General features: G+C 41.6%; 1 protein-coding gene across 2 annotated transcripts in view; it reads left to right on the plus strand.

The window, feature by feature from the left end:
- The window catches only part of SORCS3 (sortilin related VPS10 domain containing receptor 3), a 268,866-nt gene that overhangs the window by 85,414 nt on the left and 161,651 nt on the right, over window positions 1–21,801 (plus strand). For both annotated transcript variants that reach the window (XM_030276367.4, XM_072931239.1), the window contains exon 2: window positions 2,774–2,841. In XM_030276367.4, the coding sequence (XP_030132227.4) occupies window positions 2,774–2,841 (68 nt within the window). The remainder of the gene's footprint in view (window positions 1–2,773; window positions 2,842–21,801) is intronic.

A 21,801-nucleotide genomic window follows, 5' to 3' on the forward strand; every position in this document is an offset into this window, starting at 1 on the left:
CCCACATCTGCCCCTGCCTCATGTTTCTTCTTAGCATGGTTGGGCAGCCTGCTGGTGCTCAGAATATCCTCTTGGAAGGGTCTGATGTTTCCTCTGCAGAGCTGTGTCAGACACAGCCCATGGGAACAGCTCAGCATTCAGCTCTGCCTCTCAGGCTCTGTCTCAGCCCCATGGTTCTCCCTGAGCAGCTGAGTTTGCTCTGTGGTCTCATAAGGCAGCCTGTAGGGGGAAGGTGCTTTTGTAGCTTTTCTTGGGAAGGTTGTGTGTTCAGACTCTCAGATCCTATCTGGTTTTCAGACTCCCAAACCATTGCAAGAGTTGCCTTTATTGAATTTGGGGTGTTTTTTTCTCGGAAGCAAGCAGGAGCAGAGTGGAAGCTGCCTGGGTTAGTGGTGTGGGAATGTCGCCTGTCCTGGGCTCATGTGGTGAGTGATTTTAGGGACAGGTTGCTGTAGGTGTTACCACTGCCTCAGGAAATTCCTGCTGTTTCCTGGGACTGTGTGTAAGATATGCTCAAGGGATGCTTATGTTTTCCATGCATCACCAAGTAGAGATGGATGTTAGTCAGTCATTCCAGGCAAAAATCCAGAAAAGCCATACTAAAGAACATGTTTTTACTATGAATTTATACCCAGCATCTGAGTAGCATTCAGCCCACTTCTGTAAAGCTGTTGTTATCCTGGGATTTGCAGGGTGTAATACAGAAGTGACGTCTTCAAAAATATAGGGCATAGGAGATCTGGGGAGAGACACACCAAGAGCTGGGAGTGTATGGATGCTGCCTTTAGTTGTAATTGCAGTTTAGGGTAGAAGTAAGGTAGAATCTGTTGAAATTTGATCAAGACACAGAGATTTTATTTACAATGTTTAGGATCCATTGAACTCAGCTGTCTTCAATTTGCTTAGACTTTGAAACTCAAAAACTTTGTGAAACCTCGCCAGAGTTGTGAGCAATATGAGGGGTGTAATTTCAGGCAGGGCAGGGCTTGTGCCATAGTGCATGGCTTCCTAGAGAGTCTTGAGAGGAGTGGTGGCTGAGTGCCCGTGGGATTATAGGGAACATCCTAAAAATGTCATTCTCATCGGGTTTTAGCTGGGAGAAGCTGCCCTGCTGGGTGTAAGGGGTGGAGGCACACAAACCATGCAGACCTTGGTTGCTGCAGCTTGCAGCAACATCCTTTGTATGGGAAGGTGTGTGCAGGGTTTAGGCTGCATTAAAAATGATGTTAGCCTTATTTCCCCATAGCATAGTGTTGGTTTCAGCTGACATGAACTTGCATATGCTGACTCAAATCTGCCTGGCAGGTTTCTTTTCACACCCTGCTGGAAGCAGCTTGGCTATTATCTTCTTCCTAAAGGTCTCTGCATGGGGAAATAAAGGGTAAAATGCAATAGGGGATGGTAAAAGTGAATCCAGGAGAGGGAGGAATGCTCAGAGCATCTATTCTAAAGTCATTAAGATGGGCACTGACTGCAGAGTCACGTACCAAGGTCCCTTACAGTTTGAACAGGTTTTTTCCTGGTATTATACTGACAGTAAATGAGTGCTGCAGCAGCTGTGATATTGATTAATCCTTTGGCATTTTTCTGGAAAGCTTTAAACTTTGCTCTCTCTCACAGCTGGAGCAGATGTGAGGGAAACTGGCCTGTGCTTGAATCCTGCAAGGAGGAAATGATGCTGAAATGTAAAAATGATGCAAAACAAGAATGAAGAGGTGCCCTGGAGCTCTTCCTTGAGGCTGGTCCTGTAGAATCCAAGGGAATGAACTGTATGACATTAGTAATGCTAAAAAGGCAAGGAGCAGATACTCAAATGCTTTTACCTTCCCTCTATTCCCTCTGCACAAGTTCCCATCCCACGTGAGCCTGGGAGCTTGCACAGAGGCTCCCAAGCTATCAAAATGCATAACTGCCTTTCTGGAGAGAAGGGCATTGGGCAATGTAGCTTGTGGCTAGGATTGCATTTACCTGTGAAATCTGAGGTCACAGCACCAGGTAGATCAGAGGGAAAGTCTATTCCTCTGTGATCCCCCGTGTGCTGCTTAACTCCCTCTCCCTCAAACTCAGTTTTGCAGGGGCATGACTCAGGAGTGTTTTCTCCAGAAAGTCAGTGATTCCTGGGGCCTCTGACTGTCTGTGAGCACTAAAGATCCAAGTGAAGGTTTGTCTTGCTCAGTGCATAAGCAGAATGTCATGCTGTGTGTCCCTCTTACCACTGTGGGAAGGTGATGGCATGTAGGAATTCCCGTGCTCTGGAATCAGTGACAGCAGGTGGAGAAAACAAAGCTGACTCTAGGCAAGATGGATTGTTTTGGTGGATGGGGATCTACATAAAAAAACTTGCCAGTTCGTTCTGTGGAGAAGGAATAATTAATGCTAGAATGTTGAGAGACAAAAGAAATTGACTGTAATTTTAGATTGAGCTATTGAATTAACAAGGGTGCATTTGATTCCATCCCTGACTTTGAATAATCATAGTTGCAGAGAGGTCAGCTCACAAAGTCTGATTAATTCCTGGTGGCATGTTTTACTTCAAATGCAAAACATTTTGGGATTAAAATAAGTGTTACAGGTTATACAATGCGCTAAGCTAATGATTTTCCATTTTATTTTTTAAACCTACTTTATCCTGTAATACTGCAACTTTAATGGATAAATGTTCAGCTTTCCTTTAGGTGGTTTCATATGCCCTGTGTATTGTTACAAAATCTAACATCAACCTTTTTTTTCTCCTCTTTTCCCTTTCCCTCTTTCTCCCTCCCTCCCTCTCTAGGTGATTCTCATTCTGACAAAGCTCTACGACTTCAACCTGGGGAGTGTCACAGAGAGCTCACTGTGGAGGTACGTGGAAATTGGAAATCACAGCAATGGGCATGGAGGGCTGCACTGTGTCTGGGGGCTGGCCCGGGCTGGGGGCATGGGGCAGTATCTGAGTTCTTCAGACAAGGAGCTGGGAAGGAATCTGAGACAAATGGAGCTGCTCTTTGGGAAAGGGATGCAAGATCAGGACACATTCCTTTAATGAAGTGGGGTCTGCAAACAGGAGGGTTTCATCATGTAATGGCACTTCCCTGACATGCAGAGGAGCTTGGTTTCCTTCTCACCTTTGAGTGTCCTTCCTCTCTCTACTGTGAGGCTGGCAGTGAGAACAGGCTCTATAGATGGGTACACACTTGCTGGAACTGTGTCTGAGAAGGAATAAAACACAGTGTATGATATAATCTTAGCTGATCCTAGCCTTGTTCCTCACCCCTGTGAGCTAAGAGGGTCATCCTGGTAGTGACTGTGTGTTGGGCTGTAAGGAGAGTAGCTACAGAAGAACTGGAGATGCCACAGTGTCTTCTCCACTGTGGATGTACTTGGATGGTGCCGCATAGCTGCCATGTTCCTAGTCTGGCATGGGAGATAGGGTGTCCTGCCCTGGGGAAACATGCTTCTGGACAATGTGTGTTTGGAAGTGTGTGTGTGCATTTAAAATAAAGAAATAACTTAAAATCCCCTCAGTCTCCAAACTCAGCCCTATAAACAGGTCAGTTCCTTGATATTTGAAATCACCAAATTGTTTCATCCTGCCTGTGGAGTGGTGTGCCTTTAACAGAATTGCCGTCAGGTGTTTTTTACCCTAGGTACATTAAAAAAAAAAAAAAAAAAAAAAAAAAAAAAAAAAAAAGAAAGAAAAGGCAGCCAGGACTGAAGAGACCAAGTGCCTTGCTTCAGATTTACCTGGTGTATTACAGCTATTGTGAACCCTGCTCAAAATGTAGCTGGTGGAATCCTCATTGATTGTAGCCATTGCTTGGGTGTGAGCCCTTCGTGGCAGATGGTCTCTTCTACTTCTTTCTTCACAGGTGATTTAAAAGCCTCTGTCTGGAGCAGGCTTTGGCCATTTGCTGAAGGTTTATTCCTGTAAATGCATTTAAGGGTTAATTATTCAGTAGAGCTCTTGAAACTTCTCAATTTGAACAGTACTTAAGAAGCCTAATTGCACTGCACTATGGTAATCTGCAAAAGTATAAATAACCATGCAGCTAATAAGAGAGAACAGTCATTTCCACTTACCCTGGTACTTTTCAAGGTATTAATGCCTTAAAAAACTTTTGCCTCTTTACGTAGCAAGTACAAATGGCACAGTAATTGTACTTTAAATGTAATTGCCAAACAATCTGCCCTGCATAACTAATGTAACAAAAAGGCAAACCTTGTCTTAATCCTGAGCTTGCAGCATCACCTGAGCTCTGCAGAAAGGTAATAGCAGCACCCCTTTTGGAGGCCTCCCAAAGCGATAGAAATGTAATTAATCATCAATACAATTGAAAGCATCCAGCACCTGGTCAGCTGGGAAAACTCACTGCTTTGTGGGAATGTGTTCTGGAACACTTCTGCGTCTGGTCTCCAGTGAAATAGGGGCCAGTGGGGGCCTGGAGATACAGAGAAGTTGAGAAATTAGAACTTCTCAGGTTCTTTTCCTAGGTTGGTGAGGAAAGCTCAGGGTAAAAGCTAGTAGGTAGATCTCCTGGGCTCTAAACCTTATTTTCCACTTGGAAAATTCAGGAATAAGCCATGTTTTACTTGACAGGGGAGCATGGAATCTTGGAGAGCATCTATGAGTTTCTCTGCAAAGGACATTTTAGAAATGCAAATAGATAGTAAGTGTAAGAAATAAGCCAGAGAAATACTCCTTTTCTTTGGATTTCCTGTTCTATTTGCACATTCAGGCCCCTGAATCTTTCCATTATTTAAATTGGTGTTTTTCAATATTTCCTTTTCGTTTTTGAGACCTTGAAAATTTTAAAAAGAGGATTTGTCTTTGCAGAATGAATGTAAGCTTCTTGGCAAGAGGTTTGCTTTCTTTAGTTACTTTTTGTAGACTCTTTGAGACCCCATATGGATCAGAAACTGAATGCAGCTTCAACTGTGTATCAAAAGATGATCTGTACATTTCTAAGGTTTGTATTTTTTTTTTTTCCCTGTGTTCTGGAAATACAACTAATCCTTTCTGCTAGTCAGGAGTCCTGCCCATCTGAGCCATGCTGCTGTATGATATCTATCCTGACCACTTGGCAAATACAGTTGCCTTCAAAAGGGAGGAATGTGGCTTTTGTGGCAGAGAGAAATGAATTACACAGCAGAGGATGCTGAGATAGAGCAGAGTGCAATGCAATCTCCAAATACCATCTTGCATCAAAATCTCCTCCTCAGTTCCCCCTGGGTTTATAGCATGAGAGGCTTCTTTTAATGGAAAACTGAATTGCCATATAAAGAGAATTTCTAATCACTGCATCTAAATACAAAAACAAGTAAATCAATAAGAAAACATCCTGAATGTAATTAAAAAAAGGGAGTGAGAGCAACAGAGGAAGAGAGGAAAATTAGAAGTTACATTTGAAAACTGCTCCTATATCAGGCTGGTACGAGCTTAGACAGAGGAAATTCTCATCAGCATTTGCTTGCAGGGAAACAGACATTTCTCTAATATCCAAATTCATGTTTCCGGGGCTCAAACAATCACAAAAAAGGTCTTTATTGCTACTGAAGCAGCCAGCCTTGAAGCAGCCAGCTTCAAGGAAAAAACACACACCCACTCCCCCCCCTTGCTTTTGAATGCCACTTCTCTTCTTTGTCACGGGAGATACCTGTCAGTTGTGGTTTAGATTTTTGTTTTTCCCACTGATTTGAGTGGAGGTGATAATTTTCCTCCTATGAAAGGAAGCTACTTTATTGGTACTTTACTATATGTGTGATGGTGTGAGTAGCTCATGAATTTCTAGACAGATGTCTTTTACATAGGTCAACAAATATAACTGTAAAAACTATTTAAGTTTTTAGACATGCAAACCCTTTATCAGTTCTCATAGCCTAGGGAATTATCTAACTGTTCCTTCCTGCTTTAAATAAAAAAATAATGAAGGGATGGCCATATGCTTTCTGTAGATTTTTTTTTTTTCACCCCACTAACACCTCCTCTCCATCAACAAAAGGAAAACAATTTTCCCTTCAAATCTGTAAACTTATATGATTTTGATTTGAAGTGCTGTTGGAGCACCTCTACTTCCCAGACTGTCTGTAGGCCAGGATCTCTGTATCAAACGTCATTGTCCACGAGGAACTGTAAGCATACAGGAGTGATCTGTATGAAATATGAACTGTCTCTAAAGAGTAGGGGCCAGGCTCTTCACAGGAGTTTAAGATGTACAGTATTGAGATAGAGTTGTGGGAACATTCTGGATAAGTATTTACAGTTGATATTGTAATATTTAAAATGTTTTCAACTGTTTCAACCAGAGTGTATTGAAGAGTTTTTTTCTGCTGAGATAAGTGGAATAAAAGGTCTTCCATTGTTGCCTGCTTTAGTACTCAGGAATGTATTCATTTATTTTATTTGTTTGGATTGCAGTAGCTAAAAAGACAGTTTCTCTCTCAAGGGAACTCTCAATCTCAGGTGAAGACAGAGAGACAAAACATGGTGATCCAGAAGACAGGAGAGGCACAAGTGAGCAAGGAACTATTTATGATCAATGCCACAGCCATGACTGCAACACATCAGCTAATTAGGCAGTGGGGAGCAGTTCAGATTTTCTTCCAAAGTAAAAGCACTTGCATGTGTCAGCTCTGAGTCCCTGCTACCATTTTACCACCTCAGATAGGTCTCCTGGAGTTCCCCTCCTCTGGCTGTTTTCCTGGCTAAATTATGATTGCACGTAATGCTACCCTATGCATTAACCCAAAATTGTGACTAACTCTTTCTGTTTAAGAAGCTAAAATGCTGATAAAGAAATATATATATATATATATATATATATATATATTCTTTCTTGTTTATTAACCAAGAAATTGTCTCCATGGCAGCAGTCAAAAATCCCCAAGCATTTTTTTTACTCTTGTGGCTGCTGTGCCTCTGCTGTGCCTAAAGAGGTTAGTCTGTTGTCTCAGTCTCTTTGTTGAAAAAAAACCTTTCAGCTTTTTAATAGAGGCAGCTGCAAAATGCAGCAGCTGCAGCCCTAGTTTGGAGCAGAGAAGAGTAAAACCCCCCAGCTTGACTGCAGGCTGCCTCATGTCGTGCATTGCTGTTTCATCCAGTTCTGTTTGAGCTACCAGAGGGCTTTACGTTGTTTCCTCCCATGGAATTGCCTCTTAAGCCTCCCACAGTCCCCAGAGACCCTCAGCATGTGTCAGTGTACCTCTAGCATTGCAAAAATGTCCCAGCTCACGCTGATTTCTGTGTCCTAGGTTTGTGTGTGGCACACAGAGCTGGCTTCATAGGGCTGCTCTATGGGAAAGGGTGAATGTGGTGTCAAGTGCCCTTTGGGAACTGAGGCTCAGTCTGGTTGCTCCAAATGTAGCAGCTCCTAAGACTGGTGAGTAAAGAAGTCAGGGATCAGGAAATTGAAAAACATGACTCAAATTTCCATATCATCCTCTGTGAAACAAGCTAAACCTGAAATAGGTCATGACAGAGCTTTCTTAAGAGTGTTTTTTTCTCAGTATCAACATATTATTTAGGCTGCATTATGAATGGCAAATTCTGGGTTGTGCCATAACCTCTTGTTTAGTACTGGTTTGACTCCACTGGGCTCTTGCAGTTTTCCTGGAGTTGGCTGCATTGAAATGCAGTCTCCATGACCAGCAGCTGACATCTCCTCTCAGTATTGTCAAATTTGATTACATTTATAATTTTCCACTTTTATGCTGATGACATGCATCTTCGATATGTGCTATTTTCTGGATGGTTGTATTCAGGCGTAAAATTAATGGAGCTGATTTTCAAAGTAGTAATGCTTCCCATTATTGCATCTTCTTTGGCACTTTTTAATAATGCTGCAAAGTGCAGAAATCCTGTGCTGATGAGGAGAAGGGTTTCTTACATCTGCAGTGAGCCACCATCAGGGCGTTGAGGGAAGGAGCCAGCTGTGTGTGCAAGCACACTGATCTCTCTTGGATTTGAAAACCAGGGCGACCAAAAGTTTGGCATCTCTAGTGTTGCTTTTGGATAGAATGTATAAATAACTTAGCTTAATGACGGTGAGTTTTTTGAGGCTATGGGAGCCAGCTGTGAAAATCTTTGTGGTTGAGAGCTGTTTGTTGCAGGTTATATTTGCTGAAGAGCCAAGGGAATGGGGAACCACAGCAGATGACCGCAGTGTGAGACAAGAGCTGTTCCTCGAGGCTCCGAGCTCCCTGAGTTACAATCAGTGCATGCCTTCAGCAAAATCTCAGAATTATGCAGTTCTTAACCTCCAGTGCTCTTGATGATTAGTTGTTTCCCCACAGTGGGTGGTCCAGTTCAGCCTGGTCCAGTTCAGCCTGGCTGGCAGTCATAGATGCCGTACAAAGATGTCATCTTGGCATGGGAGCCACACTGGAGCCCTTTGGGACATGCAGAGTAGCTGCATATTGGCCCACTCCTGAGCTAACTGCTGCCAAATGAAGATGGTGGCCCTCACAGTGTGATCTAAAGAAATATTTAATTGTGGATGTTGGGAAATATACTGAAGGGATTGTTCAGATTTGCTTGGGCTGTGTGTAGCTGAATGGGATGTTTCATGGTAATTAAAAAAATATATATATATGCATTCAAGGAGTTGAACAGAATGAACCATAGGTTTAGCCCTCCTCAAATGTGCCGGAGTCCCAGGTAGTGTCCAGAGCATACATTCTTTTCAGTTCAAACTAGAAGGAGATGCTGTCATTACAACAAAGGGATAGTGTGAGTTAAAACTATTTTAAGTGCCTGTTTTGTGAACCAATAATAAAAATTATTAGGCTTATCTTAAATTCAGGGCTATGCTTTAGGATTAGGCAAAATCAGTAATGGTAATAAAGATAAGACTACATTTGTTAATACTTTATTTTTTAAGTATAAGATTAACTTCTATAGAGAAGTTTCATTTGTCTCCTTCCCAATGTTTCCCTAGCCCTGTTATATCCCACAGGATTTTCCAAGAAGAAATAGTAATGTTCACACATTTGCTTTCTGGTGGCTCCTTGCTGTAATGGTGTTAATGTTGCCTCAGAGATGGTGGAGACCAAGGGGGCCACTGCAAAATCATGTGAAAAGTTTTATCCCAGCAAATAAATCTAAAAGCCTTTGCATGTGTCTTGGGTGGTGTGTGGATTGAACTCCCACCTTTGCTTATTAAGATGTCTTAGTCCTCTTGTTTCATGAAGCTCATTTGTCTTTTGTGAGCCAGCCTGCTGACTGGTCCATTTGTTGTGTCTCTTAATTGCTTCATTAGTGACCTTTCTGTGGGGGAGGGGATGTCATCAGACAGGGGGCCTTTTGGATTTATTAATTATTTGTTTGCCAAGAAAGCTCTGAGACTAATTGCCAAGACTTCCCAGAAGATACTAGTTTACAAATTTTAATGACACTTTTGATTTATTAATGCGCTACTCCCTGCATCTGCTCACCCCTATTCTTGGTGAAATTCCTACTGAATTGGAGAGAATGAATAAGAACAGAACTGCAGATTGTAACGGTGTTTTAGATAGTCTGCTGCTTTAAAAATAAATGCCCATGGTTTATTTATATCTCTGAATCTCTGAGGACAGAGATAAATCTTGGCTTTGGCTGCATTCTGCCCCAGAACCTCATTTTGGTGTTGCATGGTGGGAGCACAGGTGTTCGCATTTTCATGTGCAGGTAACTTCTGTCCCACCTGGATGCACATCCCCACTCTGTGCCCCAGTCACACAGCTTTGGCAGCTTGAATTTGGGGCTGAACTTGTTGATGTTCAACCGTGTGGCTGTGAGGGGACTGGGCTCGTCACTGACACTGGATGCTGCAGATATGTTTGGGTGGGGAATGTGCACTTTGAATATACTTAGAGAGGTTATGTGTTTATACATATGTGTTGATCTCATAGGTAAAATTGGGCTACTGGGATGCTCCTTTAAATAAGTAGACCTGGGAACTTCTGTATACCTCTTGTTTTCTGGATGAATACATGGAAGCAAAAAGAAAAGGCGATTTATCAAATTTCTAACTTTTTGAGGAAATGTTCTTGGGATGAAAGTGGAATTCCAAACAAAATGTACAGAGAAAAAAAACATGCTATGTTTTGTTTTAATTTTCTATGATTCAGGTAAGAATCATAGCCATCTCTCTTGAATTATTTATATTCTACAAAAGAGCTGCAACAGGAGAGAGTCTGAGGATCTCTCCAGGGAGAGACTCATTCTAATCTTATGTGTGGAAGATCCAAGATCAAGCCCTTGCTCTGAATAAGTATAAAGGGAAGTGCTTTTTTATTCCTCAAGTAATTAGATTGTGTAACTCATTGCTACAGGATGCTGTGAGGCAGAAATAATAAAAGCATAAATGGATTTCAAAAGTGGACTCAGTGAATTAATGGAAGATATTTCTGCTGGTGGCTGAATAACATAATAGTGTTTTATAACAATGAAGAAACAGACAAGTCTATAGGTTTTGGATCAGAGTTGCAGAAACATCTTTTTTGTTATCTATTTGTCAGCAATGAGCTAGTCATACTTTAAGTATTCTAATGGAATTGCTGGGATTGTGCTGGAGATATGATATTCCACAGTATTTTAGTGGGTTTGGGATCTGGAGATCTCTAAGTCCAGAGAACTGGGGAACAGACCCTGGGAAGAAATCATGCTGTCTTTTATCTCTTTCATATACTTTTCCAAGAATATTCTGTGGCAGGTTAACAGGCAGCACAAGTATTTGTAATTTGATGTATCTACTGTAACCATTTTATTCAAACAAGGGATTTGAGTCTTGTGCATCATAGGTGAGATCTCCATCACTTGGTTTCTCTTGGATGGTACCACATTTTGTAACTAAAGGTATTTCATTGGCCTGGAAGTGCTCTTTGAAATTGTAGTTTGAAAAAAAAAACAAAACCAAAAAACCCAACCCAAAATCAAAACAAACCAACCAAAAATACCTTTGGCATAATTTAATTTTAAGCTAGTTCTTTTAGGCACTCAGCTGGGTCAATGGACACATAGACCTATTCAGATCTCTATTAATTCCATTCCAGAAAACTAGATAATAAAATGGGAAATTTAGGGAATTTATTGCCAAAAGATATTTCCAGTGTAGATTTATAAGCACTAGGAGCTCAGTGTGAACTAATGAAATTTGTTGTGGAAAAAACCAAAGTGTTCTAGGAAGCTGGAAGAATATGCTTGTCCCTGTGTTCTCAACTAATACATGCTATATTTATTATAGCTTTTCTGTCCTTATTGGTGAATTTCTTTGATTATGGCTCCTGAGGAAAGGAGACATCCTATCTCATCAGCAATGAATTTTAAGCTCTGGTCATGTTCCCAGGCATTTAGTTCTGGGGCTTTGGTGGAGCAGGTCAGAGGAAGCTTTACCAAGACTAAATGTGCTTTTGAAGCCTCTCTGTACCTATGAAGTCATCTTGTCAGGGCTGGCAGGTAAAGTGTGTTTGTAGAGCTTTGCCTGCTTGTTTAGAAGCAGCAAGGCAGCACTCAGGAGGGAGTCTGTAGCCAAGAACCTGCTCTTGCAGATCCTGAGGGTGTTGTGACTGTTGCTGCATCAGCAGAGGCACACCTGTTAACAGGAATTGGCTACTCCATCGCTTCTTTTATCATTTGGAGCAGCAATTCCATTGCTCTCGTTAACGAGAGCTCCTTTAGTTGAGTTACCTAATCTTACATTCTAATGAGATTTGGATGTCGACTGCAAAACTTTTTGCAGGAAGCCACACGTAAAGATGAATTTGTTTTGACCTTACTAATGTCTTTTTCTGATCACTCTTTGCTGTGCAGAGGAGTTTCGTTGGCACAGATTAGTAGCAAATGCATTCAGTGGGAATCTGTGCCAGTAGTAATGAAAACCGCACATTGAATTTGCTTATAAATATGCAAATAGGTAAGTGAAAAGTAAAATTTTCTTAATAAATTACATTAGAGTTTCCATGCTAAGTCTTGTCTGCTAGGACTGGGAAGTAGGTGGTGTCATGGTTTGACACTGGCACTGTCAAACCATGACAGGTGGCCAGAAAAGAGTATGTTAAAAATCAATGTTATGTGGTATGGACAGGGTCTTGGTAAAGGCATTGGGTAGAGCATCTCTAGTACGAGGAAAGGCTGAGAGAGCTCTTCAGTCTGGAGAAAGGAAGGCTGGAGTGGGGCTGGTGGATTGCATCAATGTGTGCAAATTCTTCAAAGCAGGGGGAAAAGAAGATGGAGCCCTGCTCTTTTAAATGTCTGCCCAGTGACAGGACAAGAGACAATGCATGGGCACAAACTGAAACTATGGATGTTATCTCTGAATGTGAAGGAAAACATTTTTTACTGTGTAAGTGACTGAACACTGGTTGAGGTTGTCCAAGGAGGTTGTGATATGTCCATCTTCGGACATATTCAAAAGCCATCTGGACTGATTCTGGGCAAATGTCTTCTAGGTGCCCTGTTTGAGCAGGAGGTTGGATCAGATGAGCTCCAAAGATTCCTTCCAGCCTCAGCAATTCTTTGGTTCCAAGATGAATAAAGAAGCATTGACCTAAGGTTTGGACCCAGTAGAAGAACGTGGTTCTCAGGACAATCTGTGCATGGCCTTGCCTGTTTTTACCCATGTTTTAGGTGGGTAGAATCAGGAATCCTAGAATCCTAGAATCAGGTTTCTAGAGTCTTAGACACAAAATCTTTCAAGGACTGTAGTACATGCAAAGATTTAATCTGTGGCTCAGAAAGTTCCCTGGCCTCTGATCAGTCAGTCAGAGATAAATACTGCCACGTACTCTCCAGGCAGTCAGGCTGCATAAGGAGCCACCAGGTTCTTGCACAGAACAGTTTCTGTGTTGGTGCCACCTCGTGATTGCTGCAGTTCTGCAGGGCAGCTCCCCTATCCACACTGAAGGTAGGCTTTGCATTGCCTTACAGGATTTCTCTTGAACCAAGCTGTTCTTTTCCTTTTTCTTCCCATCTCCTTTCTCCCTTGGCTTTTCTGTTCTTTCCAATTAGGCTTCAGATCAAGCCATAAATCTTGGATGCTTTGTACAGCAGCTTGTAGAATTTAGTACTTTAGTACTGTAACATGGTTGTGTCTGTTTATATTGATGTTTTATTATGTTGTGGTGCACAAATGCACTGCTATTTTATAATGGCTATAAATAATCAGAAGTATGAAGAAAAGCTGTTAAAAAACTTGCAAGAAATACTTCCATCTTTCTTTTAGTCTGGTTTGTCTCTCTCATTATGCCCATGGTAGATTCATTAGGCTTCATTAGGCATTAGACTTCATTTTAATGAAGTTAAAAGTGCCCGTATGAAGTGGTCACTTCTCCAAATAATATTTACAAAGGGCTACATTTCCCCAGCCTGGAAGGCAGCCTTTGATTTATTTACTTACCACTTGTGCTTCATCTGTGAAATCTGTCAGCCAGTTCTTTTACAGTGTATGCCTGACCAAGTGAAAATGAAAGTTCTTGTAAACTACTAGATGATGGGGAGCTAGTGCATTTTTACACATAGGATTTCTTCCTCTGAATAAAAACTATAGAAGATTAGTGAGGCCTTTCTGTAATCACATTGCTAAACCTTGTTTCTGAGTCTTTGAAGGCCAGCTACTTTGTAAAATTGACTCCATAAATATTAGTAGTCAGTTATATCCAATTTTCTCTTAAGGTTGCTGTCCAGATGCCTGAATCTAGAAGCAGGCCAGCAGCTGGGCATTCAGCATCCTTCAGATCAGGTCAGGCATGCAAAAATCTGGTGGTGTATTGGAAAAGTTGGGTTGATGATAAATCCAAAAATATCCTTTGGCATCTCTAACAGGACTGTTACATGTTGTTTTCCAGATCTTGTATCTAGCTCAGGGTATCTGTGAGGAAGATGATAATAGGAGACAGGAAGATGGCTGGGCTGTTAATACAGTTACTGCCAAGCCTTACCCCAAAATTAGGTAGTTTGTCCAGGGTTGAGAGCTGCACTGTGAACTGACCTGGGTGAGCTCTGGTGCATTCAAAATGCACCAATCTGTAACTACTGCCAGAAGTGCAGGGCACTGTTTTTACAAAAAATTCTGGAAGTTCCAAAGGTGCCTGGGGAGAAGCATGCAGAAAGAAAGAGCAACCCATCACTGGGACCTGGGCTCTGGCCTTTGGGAATCTGAGCTCTCAAAGAGTAATCAGCCCCATGGAAAGAGAAATGCATGTTGGTCCTCTTGCATCTCTTTCTCTGAAATGTTAGGAATTGTAGAAATAATTTGTTTTAAGAAGGAAGCCTGGTTGCTGATTTTTGGTCCTGGTGAGGAGGTGATGATTAAAAAGCATCAGGTTCAGAGCAGAAGTCAGGGAGAGCTTGGAAAAGAGTAGTTCACACACAGGTAATATGCCCCAGGTCTTGGTGTGGAAACAGGATAACCACACAACATCCATCAGCACAAAGGGGTGTACGAGTTTCCATGGAAAATCATGAAGTATGATCCCTCTGTGGGTCTTGTATAATTACTGCAGGGATCACAGAAAAGCTTGACCATGAGGTGCCCCGACACGAGCCTCTGTAAAGCCATTCTGTGGGAAACCTTGTCCTTGCTTTGGATTACTTGCAGCTGTGAGTGTGGCTGAGGAAAACCAAGGGAGTAAGATCATCTGTTCAAATGTCAGGTTTCAGATATGATGTTGTACTGCCATGGAGTAGTTAAGCCACAGAGTAAGCAGTAGACCATGATACATCATTCAGCATGCCTTTAGCAAAGTAAAGAGTAAATGTCCCCTGGAAGATTAAAATCCCATTGGTTCTATTATGTGTAACCAATAAAGATAAAAGGGATGTCTATGAGGAATACAGAGTTGCCACAGAACATTTAGCTTTTTACCCTCAAGTGTGCATTTTCTATTTTGTACAAGGCATGGGGAACAAAGGAAGAAGAGCTTTGGGGTTTCTCTTCTGGAAGAGTATATGGTGGGGGGACTGGTGGACCATTTGCCTTGCTGAGGCTTGGAGAGTGATCTGCACCAACACTGCCTAATCGTAGGGACTGAGGGGTTTTATTCACACCACCTGCAAAGTTTGTATGTGTTTGTTGTCCTGTGGCTTTTTAACAGTGATGGGCACAAGAACATGGCCCATCTGTGGTGGGAGACTTACAAGAAGCCCAAATTTCCTTTTTGAAAGTGTTCCTTTTAAATAGTGACACTGCAGGTGCTTTGTTTAGGGGACAGATGAGGGTGAAGTTAAGAAGGCTGTGATCTAACTTAGTTGTTTAGCTAAATCTGATCCAAGCAGGGTGCATGATGTGGTTTGTCATGAAATGTCCTCTCTCACATAATATATCAGAAGAATCAGTATTGTGCCTGTGCAGACATGGGAATAGTGCTTTTCCTCAGTATGCAATAGCAAACTTGTTCTTCTTACGTCTGTCTGGTTCCAGAGCATCGCTCGACATGGCACTTTGCCATGTCCCTCTGGCACATTTGGAACTGGATCTGGAAATTTCTGCTAGGAAGCTTTTGAAGCATGCTTGGCAGTGGTGTTGTTGTGGAGCTCAGATCTTGTGGAAAAGTGGGTTCTTGAATTCCTTAGCACAGATATTCCAGTTTTCTATTGTTAAAGTCCCTGTATCACTTGCAGAAAGCCAAGGCAGAATCCTTTGTTCTTAGGCCTCCTTTCTTGTGTTTTATCTCAGCTTCATTGGTCATTGTGCTGTGCTCCTTCTCATCCCATGTGACAAAAACCATTACAAATGCTGCAGTAAGCTGTGTTGCAAACTGCTATCTTCAAAAATGACATTCATAAAGGTTAATAATTGGAATGAGCTCTGGCAGTTACTAATTAGCACCATTACACAATCAGCTCACATTCTGGCAGCATTAGGCATACTTAATCAGTCAATTATCATTGATCTTGGAAAGTGGTGCTCTAAAGTTAGCATAAGGTGCCTTTGTAAGTGGAAAGAAGGAATTTGACACTGCCACAGTGGTCAGGCTGCTGGGAACACGTGGTTTGAGGGACCAGTGTCCAGTGTGGTGTACCTGATTATGATGGATAGATTGGAATTAAAAATCAGATAGTATAGACTCACCTTCAAACAGGCATAAATAGGTCCTATCACTGTCTCTCTTTGCCATTTCAAGCAGTAGAGGGTGTTTAGGGAGAGAGCTGGCTTTGGGGGGAAATGAATTTAATGACTTCAATGAAGTTCAGTTAACATGTAATGACTTACAAGCTTTTCGAAGAACAGCTGGAGCATAAAGTACTATTTTCCTTGGTTTTGTTTTTCTTCATGTGAATTATGGTTCTCAAGGTAAGGAAGTTGTAAACAAGATGGGGAGGCACCAAAGGATTCTAAATTCTAAAGGATTTCCCTTTAGAAGTATTTCATAAAGTGACCTTAATCTTATGAATCTAAATGTTATGATTGCTCTGTGCTCTTTCAGACACTCAGAGGCACAAAGCCTTTGCTGCTTGTGCTGGCTCAGAGTGCAGAGGGAGCAGGGCTGGCGCTGCACACAATGACTCTGGTTTTCTAGCCAGTGTTTGGCTGTTCTCAACGTGAGTGTCTCAACATGCATTTCTTGTAAAACCATCTGTTATTGTGCCTGGGCAGGAAGGTGTGCACACATACGTGGCCCACGCAAGCAAGGATGGTGGCTACAGCCCAGTATGTGAAGGCGATTTTCCAGATCTCAGTATACAAAATGAATGTGTGTAGTGGTGAGGGCTGATGTGCTTCACTTTCTTCCCTTTTATAGTTCTGTGTTTTGACTGTTTAAGATACAGTCTGCAATGTGTGCAAATTCACAAGGGATAGAACGGGCAAGTTGTCAACAACACGTTGGAATGTAAGGGGAATCCAGGATACTGTGAAAGTAAAGCAACTTTTGTAGGAGAAAGGGCCAGGAAAAACATGAGTTGTGCTTGACTCCCCTTTGAAGTTTGGACCAGGGACTCTGCCTGTTCAGCAGAAAGGAAAATGCATTGTTGTTATTATTTTGGAAAGCATTTGTAATCTATGTATCTCTCCTGCTTATTCTCTGAGAGTTTTCATTGTGGGCAAATGATCCAGAAAAAAATCTGGTTAGAATCTTACAGACTTGATGTTTCCTGTAAACCACTTTGTGCAGCAGAAATCTGAGAATACCCTTCAGGGCTGACTTAAGTCAGAACAACATTGATTATTTTTCTGTACATCTGAACATTCGCCTTTGCTCTTGTAAAAATCTGCAAGGGGTCTTGGGAGTAGGGACAAGGAGAAAACATGTCAGAAATTCAACTCTGGTTCCAGCCTTTGCGACAAGTTAGCCCAATGTGAAGGCAATTGTTTAAGAAGTACTTGATCATACATCTGATTCTAGAAGCAGTAGGAAGTGAATGAAAGAACAAACAGTCCAGACCCCCCAAAATTTCCTTGACTGCTATCTGAGATGCAGATTCTTCTCAGAACTTCTAGGAAACTCAGCTGTAGAAATATTAAAAATCTGATCATGGCTATGGATCATACAATGATTATTTAATCTGGAGAGAGAAATACATACCGGAAACCTCTTTTAGATGTAGGTCACTAATGTAGTATCCAAATTTGGAGGAGATTTGACTAGATGACCTTTAAAGGTCACTTCCAACCCAAACTATTCTTTGATTCTAAGCAAGTCAGAGTGTTTCCAGGCATTTTTCCAGAGACTTTGGGTCAGGTCTTGTAAAAATTATGAAGAGAAACATGTCTTCATATATCAAATCCTTAGCCTGAGAAAATTCCCTGGGCCGGCCCTGTGGGAATCATGTACCTCAGGAGAGGCTGGCAAGAGCTGCTGCCTGAGCTGGGTGTTGTGGCAGAGCTCTGGCTCCTGGGTGCAGATGCTGCATTTCAGATCTCAGGCAGGATTTCCTCTCAAAACCTCCAATATTTCATAGCCTGTGTAGGTAATTCTGGAGGTGACAGATGTGCTTTAAGAAATGAGCAAGGCTCAGAGCTGGTAAACAGCTCTGGCATTCTGCTGTATGACAAATGACATCACCTATGAAGTGTGCCTTGGTATGGCAACAAATACTATGGCAACATCTGTAAGTGGAGCTAATTTTAGAAAAGAGGTGCCAGGCTACAGTAGCTCAGTTAAGGAAAACAGTTGGACACTTTGTTCTTACAGCAGTCCTGTAAGTATGCAAATATATACAGCATAATCATTCCCTCCCCCGCCTGGCCTCCCAATACCTGTTCTCCAGTTACTGAGTATTTGGCAGCAGTGCAGAGGCAGGTTTTAAGAAAAACACCCTTAAAGCAGCGTGTGGATTTCTTGGGAAGGTAAGAAGTGTCCTTTTTAAAGGACTTAAGGTACATGTTAGCCTTTGAGGTAGATGTCTGCTTCTGGCTAGTCGTGCCTTTGGGAGGGAGGGCAGGCACTGGTGGACTTTTGTTAGCCCTATGTCTGTATTCCAGTGATAGGAGGGCCTCTCACCCATATTCCTTGGGAAAAGGAGGCTTCATATAGAAGCTGACTATGGAAGGAGCTGAGAGGCTGAATAATTTTTCCTTGAGTGCAGTCAGTGCAGTCAACACACTTTTGACCTATCAGCATCTCGTGACCTATCCTACCTTGTCTTGAAATGTCCCCATTAGAATATTATGTAAATGGGGTAGTGAAGCCAGCATGGAAATTGGACAATATGCAATAAAAAGTGTTAACTTGACACTGAGGCCATGCTCTCTGCAGAGCATCTGTTCCAATTTCAATCTCATCAACAAACAAAATATTGCAGTGCAGATGTGCAGTTTGATAGGATCTTGGGTCTGATGGCTTGAGAACATGAAAAATTCTCATCTCACCTCTCTGATGCCCTCTCCAACTGATTACACAGTGGAGACCACAGAGTGCAAAAATCAGCTGGCTGATGTTGGAGCAATGCTGGAAACGTGTTCAAGCCAACAGCGCTGGCTGAATGGCTGGTGGAAGAGCAGAAGGATGAGTTTGAAATGTGAGGGATCCTGAGCAGCTCAGCATCTCACTTCTTTTTCTTAAACAGGCATGAAGTTGTGGCAAATGCTGTTGTGTTTGTACAGTGAGACAGTGGATGATTTTTTTAGATACAGTACTAGGGAAATTGGGGAATATAGGCAAGGACTCCTTGATAGTGATTTTTTTTTTTAGCTCATGGTGGTTGGGTAGAAGAGATCATAACATAAAGCGAGTCTTAGGACCTTGTTCACTGGAACAGACTGTTGCTGTGCTTTTAAAGAGTCACCCTCCATGGAGCAAAATTACCAAGTGATTAGTTACTTGTATGTAGAGTGGGATTTTATCATGGCAAGATACATTTTAGAGAAGGAATCTTGACACTACAGTCTTCCTCAGAGCAGATACCTTCCAGAAATACTGGGTGTAATCCTAAATAAAATGAAAAAAATGTCTAGAAGCAAGTATGGGGATAAGCTGTGATGTATTAAATGTGTCACTGGTGACTCATGGATGTGGAGCTATTAAAGAAATTCCTAGGTTATAAAGGCAGAAGGAGCATTGTACTCAGAAACTGTGCAAGATCATGCAGGAGAAGAAAATCAGCCACGGACATTACACAGAGATTAATTCCTCATCTAACATCTGCTTGATCAAGAGCAAAACTCTTGGGACAGAATCCTATTTTGATTTTAAAATTAGCAGTAATGAAGAATTTACCTTAGCCATTAGTACAGTCTGCTGGAACAGTCTCCCTCCCCATTAAAAAAAAAAAAAAACACCCAAAATTGAACAAAATATCTTCTTACCCATGCTTGCCTAGCCTGAGTTTATCAGATTTTGGCTCTATGTGCTTTTGTGGACAGAATGGAAAGGCCCTCTGCTTCCCCAAGTAAAATGGGGGAAGACTATAAATTTCCAGTTTATAATGTGGGAAGAGAATTCTCGGAAAGGTGCTCTCTGTAGAAGTGCAGCTCTGCACATCCTCAGATTCATGGATTTAAAGTACAGAGAAGTAATTGTAATAATCTAATTGTATAGTGCAGTCCAGAGAATCTTACTCAATGATTTCTACATTGAGTCCCCAGTGTAGTTTGACGTATTGCTTCTTGGCTGGAAACATACTCAGTCTTCACTAATACTTATAGTCTGTCAATTATGTGATCTGATTTGCATTGCTGCTAGAACTGCATTTCATTTCTGATGCTGCAGCAAATGGACTCTGGGCTGAGTTGGCCAAATTCAGTGATGCTGAAAGACAGGCTGGTTTGCTATATATTTGAGAGCCTCAGCACCTGTGACATTTCAAATTGCAGCCATGATTCCTAGATGATGAAACCCAAGCATTGGACCTCTTTGTTCCTCACTTTCCCTTTCATGGCATTATAATTATTTGCAAAAAGAGCTGAGGGAAAAAAAAAAAATGGGGATGAAATAAAGCACTGGCTCATTCATGTAGATCACTTTTTTTCCCCTGAGGTTTTGTTTTTCTCGTTTTTTTTTTTTTTAAATCTTTAAAATACCCTTGAAAGGGGCTGTTTTTTTTCTTCTTGAGACTGAGGATTGAGAAGGTGTTCTTTTCAACTCTGCCAAAGGCTTCATGGTGGATGAGTGTATCCCTGGAGGGGGGCAGACAGCCTTGGCTGCAATAAGGGCAGCTGTAGGGCTAACGGCATGCATGAAAAGACTCTCATGAAAATTGGGTAAGGTGTCCAGCTCCTTCTTGATTGTTTTCCCTGCAAAAGTTCCTCTTGGCTCAAAAGAAAAAAAAAATCGTAATTCCATGACTTTGTTCTTCTGAAATAGGTGAGCAGCAGAATAACGTTGGATTTTATTTGCTGTGGCTATAGGATCAGGAAAGTACAGACAAAAGATGCAGCTTTTCTATTGCAGGAACTGATCCCGTATTTTCTAAAGATACAATCTTGGCTAGTCTGACTGTTCTGGCACAAAAACATGGCTCCACATTTTGGAACAACTGGCTTGTGTTTCTTCATGTTATTAGTTACTTGAAAATTGATTTTTTTTTTTTTTTTTTTTTAACATGGGTTTTAGTTTATCTTCCTAGACTGGACTATTTCTTTTTTAGCCTTGCAACTGTAATATTTACTTCTCTCATGTATTTTCAGGTGCAGTAGAAAGATGCTCACTGCACAAAATAAAGCACAGTTTTCTATTTGTATTAGATTGTAGATCCCCCTGCATTAAGGAGAAAAAGCTGTCTTTGATTCCCTGCCATTAAACACTTGTTATGTTGTTTATAGTGTTTTAAAATTAAAACCTCATCTGGTCATTTCAGCATTTGTCACCTTCTACTTTTCTGCCTCTCAATAGACCATTTACAAGTGTTTCTATTGGCTTTTTCTGCCTAGCAACATTTGTTGCAAGTAGTTTAGGAAAATAAATGGTTTTCCATCATAAATCCAAAGCTGCAGCAGGACTTAACAACCTTTGGTTATCTTTCCTCAGAGTTCTCTTTAAAAAGAAAAAGCTATCTGATGTGATAAAAATGAAGACTTGGTGCTATGAAATCTCTGTTTACATTCTGCAAACATGAAGTTTTTCCATTAGAGTCCATTTTTTATGAAGGAAATTGTGAGATGTCCCTCAATTCCATTCTCTTTGCTGAAATAACACAATGGGGCTGGGGTGTTTGTGGCTGATTGCTGTGGCTTGGAAGAGAATTCTGGGGCTGGTGTCTCTGGTACCGTGTGCGGAGGGAGGGCCCAAATGAGAGGCCAGCCTGACAAATTGCTCTGCAGAGAACAATCTCTTCCCTGCAAGTTTGTGTTCTCTTTCTGCTGCACAGGTCTAACGTGACCAATTACATTTTTGTTGTCTTTAAGCAATGACATTTCTGTCACTTTGTTTGGCAGCTAGTCGCATATTTTAAGTGCCAGAGCTGTCCCAAAC

The sequence above is a fragment of the Taeniopygia guttata genome, chromosome 6 (assembly GCF_048771995.1).
Source record: "Taeniopygia guttata chromosome 6, bTaeGut7.mat, whole genome shotgun sequence".
Classification (NCBI taxonomy): Eukaryota; Metazoa; Chordata; class Aves; order Passeriformes; family Estrildidae; genus Taeniopygia; species Taeniopygia guttata.